Source organism: Syzygium oleosum, unplaced genomic scaffold (genome assembly GCF_021117445.2).
Source record: "Syzygium oleosum isolate NSW1041296 unplaced genomic scaffold, Sole_v2.1 Sole_v2.24, whole genome shotgun sequence".
Classification (NCBI taxonomy): domain Eukaryota; kingdom Viridiplantae; phylum Streptophyta; class Magnoliopsida; order Myrtales; family Myrtaceae; genus Syzygium; species Syzygium oleosum.
The window spans coordinates 2547538-2566855 of record NW_026607508.1 but is presented as its reverse complement, the minus strand read 5'-3'; the positions used below and the strand labels follow the sequence as shown (position 1 = coordinate 2566855).

At 40.3% G+C, this 19318-nt stretch overlaps 2 protein-coding genes, 1 long non-coding RNA gene and 5 other non-coding genes across 8 annotated transcripts; 7 read left to right on the top strand and 1 right to left on the bottom strand.

Annotated features, from left to right (window-relative positions):
• The first annotated feature begins 7110 nt into the window (after positions 1-7110).
• LOC115661770 (60S ribosomal protein L32-1-like) lies at positions 7111-10300 on the top strand. The gene is made up of 4 exons (XM_030583981.2): positions 7111-7242; positions 7467-7573; positions 9601-9782; positions 9878-10300. Exons 2-4 carry the CDS (start codon positions 7484-7486, stop codon positions 10005-10007), a joined length of 402 nt encoding a protein of 133 aa, XP_030439841.1. The 5' UTR covers positions 7111-7242; positions 7467-7483; the 3' UTR covers positions 10008-10300.
• Positions 7827-7908, top strand: LOC115661780 (small nucleolar RNA U31b). Its single transcript, XR_004003145.1, has one exon. It is a non-coding gene; the product is annotated as a small nucleolar RNA U31b (small nucleolar RNA).
• On the top strand, positions 8054-8137 carry LOC115661781 (small nucleolar RNA U31b). The gene has a single exon (XR_004003146.2). It is a non-coding gene; the product is annotated as a small nucleolar RNA U31b (small nucleolar RNA).
• Positions 8381-8462, top strand: LOC115661782 (small nucleolar RNA U31b). The gene has a single exon (XR_004003147.1). It is a non-coding gene; the product is annotated as a small nucleolar RNA U31b (small nucleolar RNA).
• Positions 8755-8831, top strand: LOC115661778 (small nucleolar RNA Z195/SNORD33/SNORD32 family). Its single transcript, XR_004003143.1, has one exon. It is a non-coding gene; the product is annotated as a small nucleolar RNA Z195/SNORD33/SNORD32 family (small nucleolar RNA).
• On the top strand, positions 9115-9199 carry LOC115661779 (small nucleolar RNA Z196/R39/R59 family). The gene has a single exon (XR_004003144.1). It is a non-coding gene; the product is annotated as a small nucleolar RNA Z196/R39/R59 family (small nucleolar RNA).
• Positions 10301-10789: 489 nt separating the features above from the next.
• LOC115661773 (uncharacterized) lies at positions 10790-11081 on the bottom strand. Its single transcript, XR_004003141.2, has 2 exons — positions 10976-11081; positions 10790-10934 (listed from the first exon to the last, which is right to left on the bottom strand). It is a non-coding gene; the product is annotated as an uncharacterized LOC115661773 (long non-coding RNA).
• Positions 11082-15421: 4340 nt separating this feature from the next.
• LOC115661777 (probable LRR receptor-like serine/threonine-protein kinase At3g47570) lies at positions 15422-18766 on the top strand. Its single transcript, XM_030583985.2, has 2 exons — positions 15422-18107; positions 18345-18766. Exons 1-2 carry the CDS (start codon positions 15422-15424, stop codon positions 18764-18766), a joined length of 3108 nt encoding a protein of 1035 aa, XP_030439845.2.
• Positions 18767-19318: the final 552 nt, after the last annotated feature.

The window sequence follows — 19318 nt, the reverse complement described above, 5'->3', positions numbered from 1 at the left end:
GACAAGGAACACGGCACGACTTAAAATACGAATCATATAGCAGATTTTGAATATGACACGATTAGAGGTGAGATCATTAGGCAGATTCAGGGCCGGCTATTGTGTTGCCCAAACTCGCCCATCGCATTTAATTTAAGTAAGATTTTTTAGGTCGGGCTCAACCTCTAAAATCTACCTCATATAATATATATACATCTCAAAACTCAATTAAATCTAATAAATATTGTCAAACTTATCATATCCAAAACGCCACTACCAAATGCTCCCGTCGATAACTCTCTCGTCCTAGCTGCCGCTAGCTAAAGAACTTTAAAAAATAAGTGGAAATAATTGTATAAATAACTCACAATTTAGTGAGTAGTATAGATCACTTCTAAGTAAATCTAATATTCGGTGTGGATCTTTATAAAATAATATCATAACTCACCTATCCCAAATATAGTATATAATATATGTAAATTATCAAAAAATAATTAGTTATATCATTTTAACAAACCTTTTACGTATCAAAATTACTTGTCAAATCAACGATAACAAATCAACGATCAATGGTCTATTCTATTGATCAATTCATAATAAATCAAATATCAATGGTCTGTTCTATTAATCAATCTGATGTTCAATATCTAACTATGGTCACGCTTAAGATTAGGTCTCCACCTATACCAGCCGGTAATTTGGCCCAAACAAACATCAAGTATGCATATTAACCACTTATTGGGTTCATGAGCATAATCACTAACATCATTGTCCAATGACCAACAAATCAAATCAAGAATCCATCTCAAAACTCAAGTTCACTAACCAAACATATAACTTTTCACAATTCAATTCATCAAATAGAGTACCTCTTATAAACCGAATTCGTAAATCAATAACCTTTTGTAATTCTTTTAATAATTTTTTTGCAAACTATTTGCAGGCAATATGCTCAAAGTATACTCAAAATATACTATGCCATTTCAAATAGACAAAAAAGGGTAGTAAATATCCGATTCGGTTTTATGCATCCAATATTTTATATGCACGGCCTTTTCTATTCAAAGGAATATCAAACTATGTAATGCCTCTTTAAATCATATTATATCTAATTCCTATTATTTTTAAAACATTAGTTTACAAAACCGAAAAAAGACATAAGCATTGCACAATGTAAGCTACCCGAGTCGACGAACTCGTAATTCCATTGATTAAGCGATAAATCATGTCAAAATCAAGTAGAACGAAACTGTAACTAAATTAACGACTCGACTAAACTATGCTTATTCAACGATCAACCAACTCCTATACGCCAATGAAAGGCTCACCCATGATAGACATGTGTTGTTGTTCGCTACACACAGCTCGCACACTGAATTTGATCGAGCAACAACTCTCTTCAACTAAGCTTACTAGCGAAAGAGAGCCCTTTTAAAGTATGAAAACGTCCTAAGCTTTGCCAACTCAAAAGACGGCCGGAGATGGGCAAAAACCATTACCGAAAACAGAAAAATCCGTAATTAAGTCCGGCAGCGTACGCAGAACTTTGAAAATTCGCTCCGATTGAATTGTAACCCCAAAACGATTTCCGTCAACTCTCACGGCTCCACATTACCCTAAACTTTCATTTCCCCGTGATTCTATAGTTTAACGACTCCTAAATGAAGCGCAGCAGCTCGAAGTTGACATAGATTCAAATTAATGCCCTAACTTAAAAAATTCTTTCACTTAGACGAGTAAAAGTTTGGAGTATTCACAGGGCTCTACGAAACAGAGTTAATTTGACTCGTCGAGAAATCCTGAGCATGGGAGCGCAAAATGCAGAGTTCCCGCGCTCCGGCATTCCTCCTCGGTTTCTCCTGTGTGTTGGATGACTGACCCCTCTCTCTCTCTATCTCTCTCAATCTCCCACTTAGTTCACGAGCGCAGCAAGAGAGAGGGAAGAAGAAGGCTTTTCAGATTTATTTGGGCTGAGAGTATTGTGGGCTCGGGGCTTCGGGCCTTCTATATTTATAATTTGGCCCAAATGTTACAATTGCTGATAAGAGCTTTTGAGAATCACGAAGTGTTTTGTGGCAAAGGATGTTGGAGTTGACGAATATTTCGGGAACCCTTGTTTCTCACACCGGGTATGTCCACGTGAGCTTAGAAAAACTGAAGTGTTATCCGACGACATATGATCCCTGCGTGTGGAATGCGGGGGTTCGGGGGCGGCGCCCCCGACACGGGTGTCCCTGCTTTGCACGGTCGGCGGGCGGGGTTCGGGCGGCGCCCCGGACGGAAGTCTCCACAAGCCGGTCGTGGACGGCCATTGCCCCAGCTGGCCACAGTGAGCGGGCGGATGCTCGAGGGCAGCGCCCCCGAAACCTCAACGGGTTTGAGCTTTTATTTAAGTTGACCCGTATGGTGCGAGATTAAGAGATTTCGTATAGATTTAGGTTTTGGGCCCGTTTGGGGCACATATATATTTTGCTCATTTTTCTGATCATTGTAACGAGTTGAGTGGCTGTAAACCGAAAATATAGTGAAATCTCTCTGCAGGACGTAGCCCTATTCGAGGGTGAACCTGGGTAAATTCATGCATCGTCTATTTTCTCTAATTTCTACGCGATCGTTCTGTTTCGGTTCTCAATACATCCCTTCAAAGGAAACACTCATGGATGAGGGAGGATTCGCATATCGAAGTATTAAAACCAGATTTCACTGAGAATATACATACAATGCCAATCATGGGAAGGACTACTGTTTGGTCTTCCTGCTTTGTAAGTCAAATCGACTTACTATCTCATTGTTAAGTAAGTAACGAACTCGTGACGCCTCTGGATTAAATCACCGAGTATCGTTCGTTCTGGCACGTCTTATTCCTAAGCTAAGTATTGCCGTTACGTCAAAAGGCGCATTCGCGAGTTAACATGAGATGATTGTCGGACCGGGTCGTTGCGGCACAATTACCCTAAAAAAAAATCCAAGATTTACCATAATTTGGTGTAAATGTGAGATGAAAATGGTATAGTTGTACTTGTTTGGGATTTTTTGTGACACAAAAATTAGTTTGATAATGTATCGCGGGTGTATCGGTCTAGGAGTTTTTGTGACATAAAAATTAATTTAGGGTAAATGTGACACGTGCGTACTAATTAGTCTAGGATTTTTTTTTTGTAGCATTAGCCCTAAATAAAATTCCTTCAATTGAGCACGTTCCCAACATATACAAAGCTAGCGAAGAGCCCCAAACTTTTTTCTCGACTCATCGTTAAAAATAAAGTAGTTCACTTACGAAACACAATATTCTCATAAGAAAAATACAACGAGTCAATCTAGTGCAGGAATAATTCGTCCAATAAAAAGTTCAAATGATACTATGAAAATTGTTAGAGATACATCTCTAGGACATTTTCTTACTGTTAAACATAAGAAGAATATTTCTCTTAATTCTCCGTATCTTTCAGGATTACGTACATAGCTCCATTTAATTGTACATATCATTGATTGATGCATTACCTTATATAATAATCAAATAAAGCCTATAAATAGGCTTATGTACTCTTCATTGTTTAATACAGGAATATAACAGAAATTCCACATTTCTCTTTTTCGCATATTTCTTGTAAGATGAAGAATTTTTATTTAGACATCTTAATCAAGTTTTATCAATTTTTCGAGTCATGTTTGAAAGCGAAACTCAAGAGAAGAACTAAGGATAAATTGGGTATCTAAAAAATAACTCTGTCTCGCAAAATTAATTGTGTACTCCGGCTTTATGATGTTAACCATCACATAGGAAAGATTTGTTTTAATCAACTTCAATTACATTACATTTGCATGTCAAATACGTGTAGTATTAAAATCAAATTTTAAATAGGTAAAACGATCTAAAATGAATGGATTTTCAAATAGTAACTTGGTTGATTATAGATAGAGGTGATTATGAAGAATAGTATAACTATCGTTAGTTGTCAAGTTGACTGATGATTTAGCATTTTATAAGTCCATTTTAATAGATTGACTTAGGATTTACTTTTAACATATTTTTTTTCGTGCTATTATTAATTATAGATACAGGTGATTATGAAGTAGGTGCACATCCTCTTGGTAAGATTGTTTAAATAATTTTTCACGTTACTTTGCTAAGATATGTTAATTTTTCTTTCAAGTTAATAGCAGGATAGATCATTTAATCCTTGGGTAGTTTATCCTTTCTTTTATGAAATAATGTGAAGTTATATTGAAATTTATTAAAGTAATATGACTATATATAATTAAATCATGAAAATTGTAATTTCAAGCGGAAACTTTTTCACGAGTTATTTCGACAGTTCATACTTAAATCATGAAAATTATAATTATAAGTGGATAGCTTTTTCATGAGTTATTTCGACAGTTTATATGTTAATAAATTATCTGTTATTACCATGTGTATTATTTTAATGGAATATACAAAATATGTATGTGATATTCTATATTTGCGTTACCATCCATATTATGTTACCTAAACAAAAAAATATTTATTTAGGCAGGGGCAACGGGGTTGGGGCAGGTTTATGACTACCCTGCCCCAGTGAAATCCCCGCCCTATGCCTTGCCATTTCCCCCGTCATCTGTGTGTTAGGGGTGAGCATGGTCCGGGTTGGGCCGGTCCACCCCCTAACCCTAGGACCAACTCGCACAGTGTTGGTCCTCAATTTTGAGACCGAGGACCGCCCGTCGGTTCCATGGACCCGCCCGGGAACCGGACCGCCGGTCCGGTTCGGTTCCCGAGCGGGTCCATGGAACCGGTCCCACCAAGTTTTCCTGGACAAATATAAAAAAATGTGGACCAACATCGGATCAACGGAACAAAAAGAAAAGAATATAACTTTCCATACAATTCCTATACTATGATCGGTTCTATTAACCACATCATTCATAAATCAAGTGGGTACCCATCAAATGAGTGTCCAGAGATAAGAGAGCAGAGAGTTATGAGTGTCTAGTTACGTTTTTCTTTTTTTTTTTTTTTTTTTTTTTTGTCAGATTTTTTTAATTAAAATTTTAAAAAATAAATATATTATTATTATATTACCGGTCCGGTCCGGATGGGCGGGTGGGTGGTTCCACACCGGGAACCGGGAACCGGACTGATACCCACCGGTTCCAAAAAATTGGAACTGCGAATCGAACTGGTCCCCTTGGGAACCACCGGTTTCGGTTCGGTCTCGGGCGGTCCTGGGCGGTCCTGGGTTTTTTGCACACCCCTACTGTGTGTTGCTAAAAAAATCACCTTAAATGGGTCGTAACCTTATAGGGTGGCAGTGCCTTGCTCCTTATGAGAAATATACATATCTTTAGGCAAAAGAACACTACAAGTGCCATAACTTATGTACGGCGCTCACTTTGGTGTTATAAGTTTTTTTTGGATCACTTTAGTGTTAAAATTTTTGAAAAACGATCACTTAAGTGTCAACTCCGGTGCCGTACACAATTTTTTGCCGGAAATCCGACGTGGCATTTTTTTATTAATTTACGAAGGCGACGTGGCTCAGGGAGATTGACACTTAAGTGATCGTTTTTCAAAAATTTTAGCACTTAAATGATCGTTTTAAAAAATTTTAGCACTTAAGTGATCGTTTTCAAAAATTTTAGCACGAAGTGATCCAAAAAAATTTATGACACTTAAGTGATCGTTTTTCCTCCGACTTGGCACCAAAGTGATTCGAAAAAAAGTTATAGCACCAAAGTGATCTCCGTACACAGGTTATGGTACTTATAGTTAGGAGTGTCAATGGGTCGGGTCAGGCTTTCTTGATACCCGACCCGACCCGAAACTTACAGGGTCGTGCTTGACCCGCCCAGACCCACCCGAGACCCTGTTCATCGTGCACACCCAAGAGAGGGTCGGGTCGGGTTTTAACTTATTCTTAGACGATTTTGAGGTCAGCAGCAAGTAAACCCCCTTCGGAGATGGCGAAGTGCCATCGATGAGGATGATGTCAAAGTGATCCCGGTGGACACGTTCTTTCTCCGCACGCCTCCGTCTCCAACGTCTCCTCCGCCTCCACCAGCGGCGAAATCTCCAGCTCAGCCGCCTACGCCACCGCCACTGCCTCCTCTGCCGGTGAGGTGCACATACGAGGCCGTCGCTCCCCGGAGGCCAGAAGCCCCCATTGCCCGTGAAGCCCGGCCGTCCATTAGCCCAGCCCAGCCGCGCACGGTCAGCCGTTTCGGGTCTTTGGGCTCGGGTTCACGGCTAGCGGGGACTTCGTCCAATCACGCAGTGCCCACAGCTCTCGGTACAGCTCGCCAGAGCTGCCGGAGCTAGGGGACGCGGATGTCCCATCGTCGCCGGGTCACGAGGCGGCGGCAGAGACAAACGACCGAGATTGGAGCGGCATGGTGAGGGGGCGCCTGGTGGCCGCGATTGCTAGCGCTGTCGTGACTTCTCTGAGCTTCGAAGCCATGGCGCCTCTTTGCTCAGGCGATTAAGAACAGTCCTTCTGTTGGCTTAGATGTAGGGTTTCATCGTGAGAGAGGAGAGAGAAGGGGAAAGAGAGAGATTTGTGGGTGGGTCTATAGTGTCAATGGGTCGGGCCTGACCCTAGCCCAACCCTAATAATACCCACATCTAAAAGCCCTATTAGAAGAAGACTAAGACCCAATCCCAAAATACCCCAAATTTTAGGGTCGGGCTGGGTCGGCGCGGGCCGGGCCGGACCGGCGCGGGCTTTTTTGACACCCTTACTTATAGTGTCCTTTTGCCCATATCTTTATGAATGAGATGGATAATTATGTTTTATAAAAGCCGGTCATTCTTGGCAAACTAAATAATTTGTAATAGATATAAGTTGTCCTTTATAAATACAAGTAAAGCTCTTCGCATAAAGAGTGATTCTTCTTTTATATAGCTTGCTTTCAGTGAATACAAATTGTTTTGTTTATCAATATTTATAAAAGAATAACGGGAAACTCTCAATAATGACCGTGATTCGAAAAGTTAACAAACATGTCATTTGATGTTCATGGATTTATCTTAAACGAAAAGATTTTGCCAAGAGGAATAACACGCATCTTGAATTCACACACTTGAATGTTCGGATTCACCTTAAGTTAGGATCCTCGTGCTCCTGGTCCTAGGGCTATCCGTATACGACCAGCCAAACAGACCCGCAAGCAAGAGCTCGCCGAAAAACGAAACCCTAGCAGCGACCGCGAGCGCCTCTATATAATCCTCCATCTTCCTCGTTCGCTCCTCACCTCGTCGGCCCCTCAAACCCTAGTTCTCTCGCCGTAATCTCTCTCTCTCTCTCTCTCTCTCTCTGTGTGGAGCTCTTAGCTAGTTTGCGTGTGATGGTTTGCTTGGTAGTGTCATTGTTCTAGGCCTTTTGGAACGCTCTGTCGCTTGAATGGAGTCACTGTAGTCAATAATTTGCGTTTGTGAAGATGGGTTTGTTCTGGGTCTGTGTGTAAATGATGATTCTGACGTGGGTTTTGCTTGTCATGGGCGAATGAAGGAGGTGGGGAGGCGAAAATGGCGGTGCCCCTGTTGTCGAAGAGGATCGTGAAGAAGCGGGTCAAGCAGTTCAAGAGGCCCCAGAGCGACCGCAAGATCTCTGTCAAGGTATAGGCTTTTCTCGTGTTTGTTGATTTTAGCGTACGTTCTGATTTTTCGTTCCCCTGTTTTCGCTTGTTCTTGATGTTGTCATATGTTGTTGTAGCTGAATCAGTTGTTGTAATTCATGTTGGTTGTTTTCTTTCTTCGAAAATTGCTTTTTTTTGGGGTTATTGTTTTCTGTTCAGTCGATGCTTTTGCCCGCCTTTCATGGGCTTAAGGGTTCCATGTTGTCGGTTTGGTCCGACGTTGTTTCGCAGAGATAGATGATGATAGTGTTTTGTCGCCCCAGTCTTACTTGCATCTGTCGATGCACGGTGGTGATTGACATTTTTATCTGATATCAAAACATCTGTTTGCTTGAAATTGTATGGTTCAGTTCTTTTCATTTGTGCTTTACATTTTTCGCAACTGATTTTCTAGTCTTCCTCCTTGAGGTGTTTTTCTTGCTGTTAAGATTAATTTTGATTGAATCTGGTTTTGTTTTAAGAACATGATGATAGAGATGTTTTGACACCCAGTCTTACTTGCATCAGCAGATGCATTGGTGGTGATTAACACTGTATCTGATTCTTGAGTACTCTTTATCCATTTTCTCATCACTTTTTCGAGTCACCTGAAAGTCTTCTGTCCTGCTCTTCCTTGTGAGAAGTATTGGTTGCTATTCCGGTTTTTATAGACGAGAGTTGCCGAAATTTGTTTTTTTTTTTTTTGTTCTGTGTTCGACTTCTGAGCAGATTTTATTTTGAATCATGGCTCAACTGTAATCTTGGGTCTATTTTAAGTTACTTTGTTTTTGTAGAAGAAACGTCAAAAGGATTTGATGATAGATCATGACACCCAGTCTTACATGCTTCTCTTGACGCATGATGGTGATAAGCGATCGACTATCTGATCCCTAGCTTATAGTCGCGAGAAACTGGTTAATGGAGTGCTCACTGCGGAAATAGTAATCATTTTCTTCATGGACTATTTCACACTACGTTAGCTAAGTACACCCAATTTAATAAACCCCTTGGGGGGGCCTCTGCATTGGAAATTCATGGGTCTCATCCGATCAAATGAGGACATGCAAATGCATTGCACATTACTATTGAAAAATTAGTAGCCGTTACATTTTTTTGGTTTTTGACACTTAAGTATCTGTATTCTTTCTTTTTTCTGGACAAGTTTTTGTCTAAGATTCTGCAATGGGATATGATGATTTGTACCCAATATTTCTGCTGTTGGATGATGAATATTAACATGCACTACCATCTGATCCCATTCAATTCTAGAACTTGTCTTGGAATTGGTTTAATCATTTTTTTTCCATGAAACTGTCTTGATGTCCTGGGTTCCTTCATATTTCTGCAATGTATGATGCAAACTACCCTTTATCATGATTGTGTGGATATGATGATTTCCATCCAATGATTCTACTGTTAGATGATGATTTTTTAACCTGCACCACCAGCTGACCGAGTTAGTCTTAGAACTTGGCTTGGAAGTGTTTTAATCATTTTTTGTTTCAGTTGACCTGTCTAGACATTCTGCGTTCGTTTCTTTTTTGCAATCTGTGATGCAAACGTCCCATTATCATGATTCTCCAGTGATTATAACTAGAATTATCACCATCTTTCGGCTGAGATTGCAAATCTCGTTATTTTCTCCTTTCTTTTTATGTTTTTGGTGTCGATTTTCTTATCTTTCTTGAAAGAGTTTCTGCCCATGGTATCTGATGTCCAGATTTTAATTATGTAGCTGGACATTTCGTTTTTCTGGGCAAAAAGAAAACACCTGAACAGGTCTTGCGACACCGTTAGCTTCATATCTACTGGCTAACAGTTACTTTATCCCTGATCACATTTTGTATCCATCTGACATGGCTTTTTCTCATGGCCGTGCCTAGTTTTTTCATTCTTTTTGTGATTCGAAATAGAAGATTTTCTCGGCTCTCACGTTAACCATTTAAGATTTGTGGGGCTGATTGTTAAACATGTGAGATTTGTGGGGATGGTTGTATTGGTTCTCACCGTGTGGTTCATTGTTAACAGACAAACTGGCGTCGGCCCAAAGGTATTGATTCCCGAGTAAGAAGAAAGTTTAAGGGATGTACTTTGATGCCAAATATTGGTTATGGATCGGACAAGAAGACTCGCCATTATCTTCCTAATGGTTTCAAGAAATTTGTTGTGCACAATGCAAAGGAGCTTGAATTATTAATGATGCATAACAGGTACTAGTTGACTTCCAGGTGCATAATTAGCTTGTGAAGCTGCTACTTTACTTTGCCACATTAATAATGCCAATCTGTTTGCCCCAATTGTTTAGGACGTATTGTGCGGAGATTGCTCACAATGTCTCCACAAGAAAGAGGAAGGAGATCGTCGAACGAGCTGCACAGCTTGATGTCGTTGTTACGAACAAGTTGGCTAGGTTGCGCAGCCAAGAGGACGAGTAAATTTAGAGTTTTGACTGTGTTGGAATTAATCCAGAAGGAGAATATTCATTTTGTTTGCGGCTTTTTCCTTGGTCCGCCAGACTGCAAAGTTTTCTTATTTCTTTTTACATGTAACAATGTATCTGGATAGCGGATTCCTAATCGACTGCCATTGCTATAAGTATGGCTTTCTTGAAAATCAAGTCGCAGGAGTTGTAGTTAGGCATGAATGTGTGAAACTGATAATTGATTTCGGCTTCGGTTGTGGGTATGGCTCTAATGCAAAGAAGATGAATTCAACACAAGTAGGAAAACGCAGTCATTTGGTCGTTCTTGAGAAGTGCCCTTATTCTTTGTTGAAAGGAGTTTGCTGTTGTGCTTTGCTTATCGAGGAACTCAACAGTATCGGCTTCTTACTGTGACCTTGTTATCCTAGGAAGTCTTGATTTTTGGGGATTGCCGGTCTTTTTGACACGAGTAGTGTACTTAACCAATTGCTGTTGGATAACGGGCTTCGGTTTGCTTGCTTGATTCTCATTGATCATCCGGAAGCAGCAGTTTCAAATATCAAGAAACGCAGGAACTTTTATTTTGACAGCATAGAACAGGAGGAGCGAATGATCGTGACATTTGCTCAAGAACCGTTTTGATCTTCATGAGTTTTGCAAGCACATTATTCATGCGCATTCCTCCTTCAACTCAGCACAACAATGCACAGCCAACTCCAGGATTGAAGACAGGCAGTCCAGTTTCGCAGCAGTCGGCTCTTTGCTGCTCAATAGATTCGCATCTAGGATGTCTCCAAGTGCACTAGGAAGACTACTCGATCCAGCGCTTCAAGCTTTCTTCCCTGGAAAATGTCTCATCCATCGGCCTCTTTCCTGTGAAAGTTTCTACGAGCAAGATTCCATAGCCGTACACATCGCCCCTTGTGGAAACAAATCTGACCTAACCCCGTACACATTGCCCCTTGTGGAAACAAATCTGACCTAACCGTACTCTACAAATGAAGACACATAACACGTGAACCGGTTTTCGTAACTCTTTATACGACAGATTTTCAGTTCATGCAACATGTTGGTGCACTATATGGCGAAAGTGGAAGGAAATGATCATCACCTGGTGCCATGTACCCAGTTGGTGGCGAGGGTCTCCGTTCAAGTCATCGACTTCTCTTCACCTAGAAGTTTGGCGATGCCAAAGTCACCAAGGCAAGCAACCGAATCTTTGCCAAGTAGGACGTTGCTCGGTTTCAAACGCAGTGAACAATGGTAATGGAATACCCTTCATGCAGATACTCGAGTCCAGACGCGACATCTATCATGATATCGAGTCTCTGTAGGCTATCTAAATATTACCCATCAGTGTAAATTAGTTCTCTAGGCTTCTATTTGCAATATACTCCAGAATCAATGCTCTGAAATTGAGGTTACAACAGCTGCTGATGATCTTCACGAGATTACGGTGGCAAATGTTTCTCAGTACCTCACATTCCGCTTTGAAACTCTTAAGAGCTCCTAGTTCCAAATGGAAGACCTTCACTGCGATGCTTAGGCCATCCAACAGTGTTCCTTTGTAAACCGAGCTGAAACTCCTCGCTCCTAACAAGTTGCTTGGACTTAGAGCATCGGTCACCTGTGGAACTTCCTAGTAGCTTATCCTTCTTCTCGATGCGAAGGTAATCGAAACTTCCCCTGTTGAAAGCTCTCTATCTCCTCAAATACCTTGCCAGAACAAACAAAAGGCCTAAAGCAAGTATTACTACCAGACAGTAGAAGAATCCTTAGCAGGCGCGATTTTGTAGCCTGTGATTGATGATTGGCAGTGGAAGGGCATGGAGGAAGTTTTAGATGAGGATCGCCACAAAGCGCTTAATTTCCTACAAATGATTGAGCCGGAAAGTTTGCAAAAGGGCCTCCTGAAGGAATCTCCCAGATAAGTGATTGAAAGAAAGGTTCAAGTATTTGAGGTATGATAGCGACTCCAACGACTTGGGGCTCGGCCCGGTCAGGATATTCCTTGATAAATCCAGAGACTCCAAGCTCACCAGCTTTCCAAATGATTTAGCAATATCACCTCGAAACGTGTTATGCGCTTGAGAGAAGTCCAACATGTTTTGAAGGATTTCAATGAAGTTAGGTCTTTCGCCTGACAGTTGGTTTCCTGATAGATCTACAGCGGTCACTGCCATCATATTCTCGACTCCGAGAGAAAGATTGCCTCTCAGAAAATTTGTGGACATACTTAACATCATCATGTTATTTAGGGTGCGAATGGTAACCATTCTGCTCCAGAAATTGATTTCTGGAGGAGAAATCTGTTTGGTAAAACATGACTAATTCTGCTCCAGAAATTGATTTCTGGAACAGAAATCTGTTTTGATTTGTTGATTTTTTTTGCACCTTAAAAAATTTAAATTTTACTCAAAGTGGGTGGCCACATGTATTATAAGCCATTCTGTAAAGTTTTGAAATTTTTGATTTTTTTTAAATTTTTTTTGGCACCTAAAAAAATTTAAATTTCACTCAAAGTGGATAGCCACAGGTATTCTAAGCCATTTTTTGAAGTTTTTTATTTTTTTGGGTACCTCAAAAAATTTAAATTTCACTCAAAGTGGGTTGCTATAGATATTCTAAGCCATTCTGTGAAGTTTTGAAATTTTTTTATTATTTTTCTTTTTTTTGGGCACCTCAAAAAATTTAAATTTCACTCAAAGTAGGTGGCCACATGTATTTTAAGCCATTTTGTGAAGTTTTGAAATTTTTGATTTTTTTTGGGCACCTCAAAAAATTTAAATTTCACTCAAAGTGGGTGGCCACATGTATTTTAAGCTATTCTGTGAAGTTTTGAAATTTTTGAAATTTTATTTTATTTTTTTAAAAAAAATTCACCAAATTTCATATTTTCCAGAAATCTGACTTTTTTTTATTTTCTGGAAATTTTTATGAATTTTTCTAGAATTTTTCAATTTTTATGCATTTTTTGAAAAAAAAAGTTTGTGAGAAAATAGGGAGAATGCATTCCGGAATCAAGAAGCTACAAAAAGTAGCTTCTTTTTTTTGGCCCAAAACACATTCTGGAAGCAAAAACTCATTCTGAAACCAAAAAAAGAATGTATTTTTACCAAACGCATTTTTGCTCCAGAATGCAAAAATCGCTCCAGAATGCATTCCGAAAATTTTTTAACAAACGCATTTCTGTTTCGGAATGCATTCTGGAGCAGAAATTTTGCTCCAGAATGGATTCCATGCGTGCCCTTAGACTCCATAATGAATTGGGTATAGTGCCTGTTAACCGGTTAGAGCCCAAGTAGAGCTCTCCTAAAGAAGTAAGGTTGTCAATGCACAAAAGTATTGATCCATCGAGCTTGTTGCTGCTCAAAGATAAGAAAGCCAAGCTTGGGAGGTCACAGATGTCTTCAGGAACCGGCCCTCACAGCTTCTTGTCCTGAAGATACAATCCTTGAAGCTTCCGTATCCTCGCGATCATCGTGGGAATAGGCCTGGTCAACTCGTTATCTCCGACATTGAAAAATGTCAAGCCACGTAAATTGCCAACCTCGCTAGGAATGCCACCAATGAGCTTGGAATTCTCCATGTGAAGCCACTCCAGACTACTAGAGAGATTCCCTATCGATGATGGAAAGCGTTCAGCTCGTTCTCCGACTAAGTTTGTATAACCAAAGGAAGAATTGATGCACAATGTTGACGGTTCGTCCAGGTGGCTCGTGGTTGTGTCATGCATCTTGGGACTATGAGCGGTTCTATTTGCTGAATGTGAGGTAGTCTGGATAGGTAGTGGAGATAATAGCATAAATTAACCACAAGGAACCACTTTTACTCCATGGATTTTGCCTCTGCTTCTTCCACGGAACAGAGAGTGGGAGTTAAACATTGTAATCGGAACTTTCAAGGTGAGATTTGTACATCTATATAACCTGCTTTTATGGATATATATGACCTAATTTCCCAAAGAAATATATCAACGCTGTGATAGCTCTACCAGAGATACATGATGGTCTCGAATTCGGTATACATGAATGATGCAGTTTTTTAGTACAGCCATTAAATTAATCGAGTCCAAACTATTAAACACATCTTGTGTCCCCAAAGGCTAATCGAATTTAGGCTCCGTTCGTTTCGCGGAAAATGTGATGTTGATGGAAAATGTTTCCCGAAAAGTCGGTAATATTTTCTGGTATTCGGTTGAGACTTGAAAATGAACTGGAAAAATATTTTCCGCCATTTGGTATTGGATTTTCAATTATTTTTCTTTATTTTCCTTTTCTTTTTTGTTTGTCTTCTTCCTTGGCCGGTCGCCTGCCACGGCAATAGCTGTCGATCAGCCGGTGGCGAGGTCGAGCTTAGGCCTTGCTAGATTCGACGTGTTGAGTGAGGCTGAGCCTCGCCTGAGGTGACCAGAAGTCGACGAGGCTCTGGCGACCTCGGGAGAGCTCGAGCTTGCCATATCAAGCGAGGCGGACGGTGGTCGGCAACCGGCCAAGGAAGAAGACAAAAAAGAAAAAAGAAAGAAAATAAAAAAAAGAAAAGAAAAGAATAAAAAATAAAAAATAAAGAATAAAAAACTCAATTTTTTTTAAAAAAAGGAAAATGTGTTTTATTTGAAAGAAAATGAGGTGAAAGAAGATATAAAAAATGTTTTCCGCTTTCTACAAAGCGGAAAACATTTTCCTCACTTTTGAAGATGTTTTTTTTTCCATTGGTGGAAAATGTTTTCTATTACTAGTTTATTTTCCGCGAAACGAATGCCGGAAAATCCGAAAAATGCTTTTCTGGAAGTTGTTTTCCGTGAAACGAACGGAGTATTAGGAATGACGAACAAGAGAGTAATATTGCTACTTGATTACATGGACTTTTTGTGGCCACCAATTACGCCATGTTAAGAACTCTTTTTTCCTCCTTAATTTTCATTGACTAGATTGCATGTGGGACTCCTTGTGGAGCCATTTGAGGGTGTGAGTCGCAGTCACCCACTTCGTCGGTGGATATTAGAACGACTCCATTTGGCTCTGTCAAAGCTAATGCAAGAGAGATCTCTGTCATCCATTGTTAAATTGGTGTTGGAAAATTGTCCAATTGAAGTCATGAAGGGGTTTTCTTAAGAGTTTTGGGGTTTACAGCGTGCTTAGTTGACGAGAAATCTCAAATCAAATCGTCCAATGTCATGATGATTGCCCTTCAACTTGGTGGACACTCTGGTGGATACGATGGCGACATCAAAGGAACAGACGTGAGGAGAGGACGAACGGACGAATGGAGTGGCCCTGAAATGACCGCCGACTGTTCTATAAATATGATCCGAGAATTCGACAACCTTCTTATAAATCTCTTCACACTGTCAATTAGCACTGATCTCGCCTCTTGTTTCTTGTTGCCTTGATTTCATATCTACCCCGCTTCCTGGGGCTTTGAGTCATGAAACCCGCAGGCATTAGTTTTGCAGGGTTTCAATCATGCCACCTGCTTCTTGGTATTGCTCTCGCACTGTGCTTTAACCAAGTCTCCTCCACTACCAACGAAACGGACAGACTCGCGCTCCTTGCGTTTAAGGCCGGCATATCTGGAGATCCTTTCGGCATGCTCAACTCATGGAACAATAGCATTGGGTTTTGCCGGTGGTATGGTGTTACGTGCAACCGAAGACACCCAAGGGTCACGTTCCTGGACTTGCAATCACAAGGATTGTCCGGATCAATCTCTCCTCATATTGGGAATCTCAGCTTCCTAAGGCAATTGTGGCTCCATAACAACAGTCTTGATCATGAAATCCCTCCACAAGTCGGCCAGCTGCGCCGCCTTCGTGTCTTACGACTAGACAACAATTCATTGGTTGGTGAAATTCCCAAAAACATATCGGGTTGCCTTAACCTTGTCAGTCTCATCCTTCAAGGCAACCAACTAACCGGAGAAATTCCTGCAGAGCTCGGTTCATTGCCAAAGCTACAGGAGTTCGTTTTGTCTGTTAATAATCTTATCGGGAGTGTGCCTTCCTCCATTGGGAACTTATCTTCATTGAAGGTCCTTTATTTATCCAGGAACAACTTGGGTGGGCGCATTCCTCAAGTTCTAGGCCACCTGACAAACTTGCAACAGATTTCCCTTGAAACAAACATATTGTCGGGTACAATTCCATCTTCATTATTTAATCTCTCTTCGCTAGTTTTGTTTGCTACTAGATTGAACCGGATACAGGGGACTCTTCCTGCACGCCTAGGCCTCAAACTCCCAAATCTTAAATTTTTTTCCATTTCAATGAACCAACTTGAGGGCCCAATTCCTCTCTCGATATCGAATTGCACAAAGCTGGGCAGGCTTCAACTTGGATCTAACAGATTTTCCGGAAAAGTACCTTCTTTGGAAAATTTGTATGAGCTTAGTGCGCTTCAAATCTCTACTAATCAGCTTGGAAGTGGAAAACCTGAAGACTTGAGCTTCATTTGCTCATTAACTAACAACACCAAATTAAGGTTCATGTTAATTAGCCAGAACAATTTTGGTGGGGTGATACCTAAATGCATAGGTAATTTATCCACCACTCTAAAAATTTTTGTTGCAAGCCAGAATCCAATATCCGGTGAGATTCCAAAAGAAATCGGGAATTTAGTCAATTTGGAAGCATTGCGTATGAGTATGAACCAGTTTTCAAGTGTTATCCCCTCAAATTTTGGGAATCTACCAAATCTAGAGATGTTGGAGTTAGGCTATAGCAACCTCAGAGGGACCATCCCATCTTCTTTGGGAAATCTAACCAAGTTGATTCAACTATATCTTAGTGGGAACAACTTTCATGGGCAAATTCCTTCCCATATATCAAAGTGCCGGTCTCTTAATATGCTTGATCTGTCTAATAACAATCTCAGTGGTGCCATACCCCGGCAGCTTATTGGTCTCTCATCATTAGCTATCATTCTTGACTTGTCTCGTAACCACCTGATTGGAGCTCTACCCACAGAAGTTGGCAACTTGAGAACTTTGACTATGTTGGACATCTCGGACAATTTTTTGGTAGGTGAGATCCCAAGTAGTTTAGGTGATTGCACATCATTGACATCACTAAGGATGGGTCGCAACTTCTTCCACGGGTCGATTCCTCGATCAATTAGATCGTTAGGAGGCATTGAAGAACTAGATCTTTCATGCAACAATTTGTCAGGCCAGATTCCAGAATTCTTAGCTGTATTTCGTTCCTTGAAACTTCTGAATTTATCATACAATAAGTTTGAAGGCATGCTACCACGTGAAGGAGTCTTTAAAAATGCTACAAGTACTTCTATTATTGGAAACAATGGGCTTTGCGGCGGACCACCGGAATTTCACCTCCCTAACTGCATCTCCAAAAGCAAGAGAAAAAAGATCAACATAGTGATATTGTCTACTTCTGTTATTTTTGGAGTTCTTGGAATATCTCTTATTCTAGTTTTTATATGTCTTGGTTGGTCGAAGAAGAATGTAAATGAACCAGTTTCAAGTTCTATGGATAATTCACGTCCGAACGTATCTTATCAAACACTCCTAAAAGCAACCGATGGTTTTTCTTCAATGAATTTAATCGGCGTTGGAAGCTTTGGTTCTGTTTATAGGGGGATACTCGAGGATGATGGAATCGCTGTTGCTGTGAAGGTGCTTCATTTAGTTCGTCACGGTGCTCTAAAGAGCTTCATAGTCGAGTGTGAGGCATTAAAGAACATCAAACATCGAAATCTTTTGAAGATACTGACGGTTTGCTCAAGTAGTGATTATCAAGGAAATGATTTTAAGGCCTTAGTCTATCAATTCATGTGCAATGGAAGCCTAGAACGGTGGCTACACCCAAACGCAACACCATCTCATGGAAATGAGCTTCCAAAAAAGTTGAATTTCATTCAAAGGATAAATATTGCTATTGGTGTTGCTTCTGCATTGGATTATCTTCATCACCAATGCCACATCCCCATCATTCATTGTGATATAAAGCCAAGCAATATCCTCTTAGACGCTGAGATGGTCGCACATGTTGGCGATTTTGGATTGGCGAAATTCCTTCTTGGATCATCCCTTGATATTGTAGCTAATCAGATGACTTCAGTGGGTCTTAGAGGGACAATTGGTTATGCTCCTCCAAGTCTCTCTCTCTCTCTCTCTCTCTCTCTCTCTCTCTCTCTCTCTCTCTCTCTCTCTCTCTCTCTCTCTCTCTCTCTATATATATATATATATTTTTTATTTACCTAAAAGTTATCGACGGGTCTTCCTGGCGAAGTTTGGTAGCTAATGATAACTCTTATAGTCTTATGCACATTACATTCTGATTTGATGATCCGCGCTCCAATTTGACCTGCACTATGATCTAAATGTGTGGCAGAATATGCAATGGGATGCGAGGTTTCAAGAGAAGGCGACGTCCATAGTTACGGCATTCTTTTATTGGAGATGTTCACAGGGTTGAGTCCCATTGATAACACATTCAGAGACAATTTTACTCTTCATAATTTTGTAACAGAAGCTTTGCCTGAACGAGTGCTTGAAATTACGGACAACATATTACTTCAGGAAAGAAAGAGCCATCTAGGCATCTATAATCCTCATCATTGGTCTTCCAAAAATGATGGCATATTTCAAGAATGTTTGATCATGGTATATAATATTGGAGTTGCTTGTTCATACGATGTGCCTAGAAGACGGATGAGCATCGGCGGAGTTGTAAATCAGTTGTCTCAGATTAGGGAGAAACTCTTTGCACTGGGTTTACGTGGAGAAGATGATGTCTTAAGAGCTTCTCTTTAGCAGTTATACATTCAGTGTTGTTTATGCAAATGGAATCGGACAGGTAAAATCTATAATTGAAGAGAGAATTAATCATTCTCTTTTCCTTAAGATAATAGTTGATCATTATTCCCCATCTGTATTTGCACATATTCAAATGTACACATATTCTTGGGTACTGTCAATTTACTCAAAACTCTAGTTTGGTGCCCTAGTTTTTAAAAATGACAAAGTTAATTGCTTTGCATTTTTTGTTCTTTTCATTTGCATGATGCGCATTAAGACGAATTGCACTCAATTAGCTATTGGTCATCTTATTAAAAGTAGAGCTTGGTTTCTACATATTGACTTGGAATGGCTTGCCACTTTGTTTCGAAATAATCCAATTTAAGGAATTGGTCTATGTTCATAAAGCTATGTTCAATCGGTGCAGGCAATATTGTTGCTCTGGTGGGTGAAGAAGGATGTATAGCTCTCGGATTCAACACTCTAGCATGTGGTAATTGGAGGATACGTATCGACGCTTGACGCGAGGAGCAGGACTTATCCGAGAATTTTCGATTTTTTTATTTT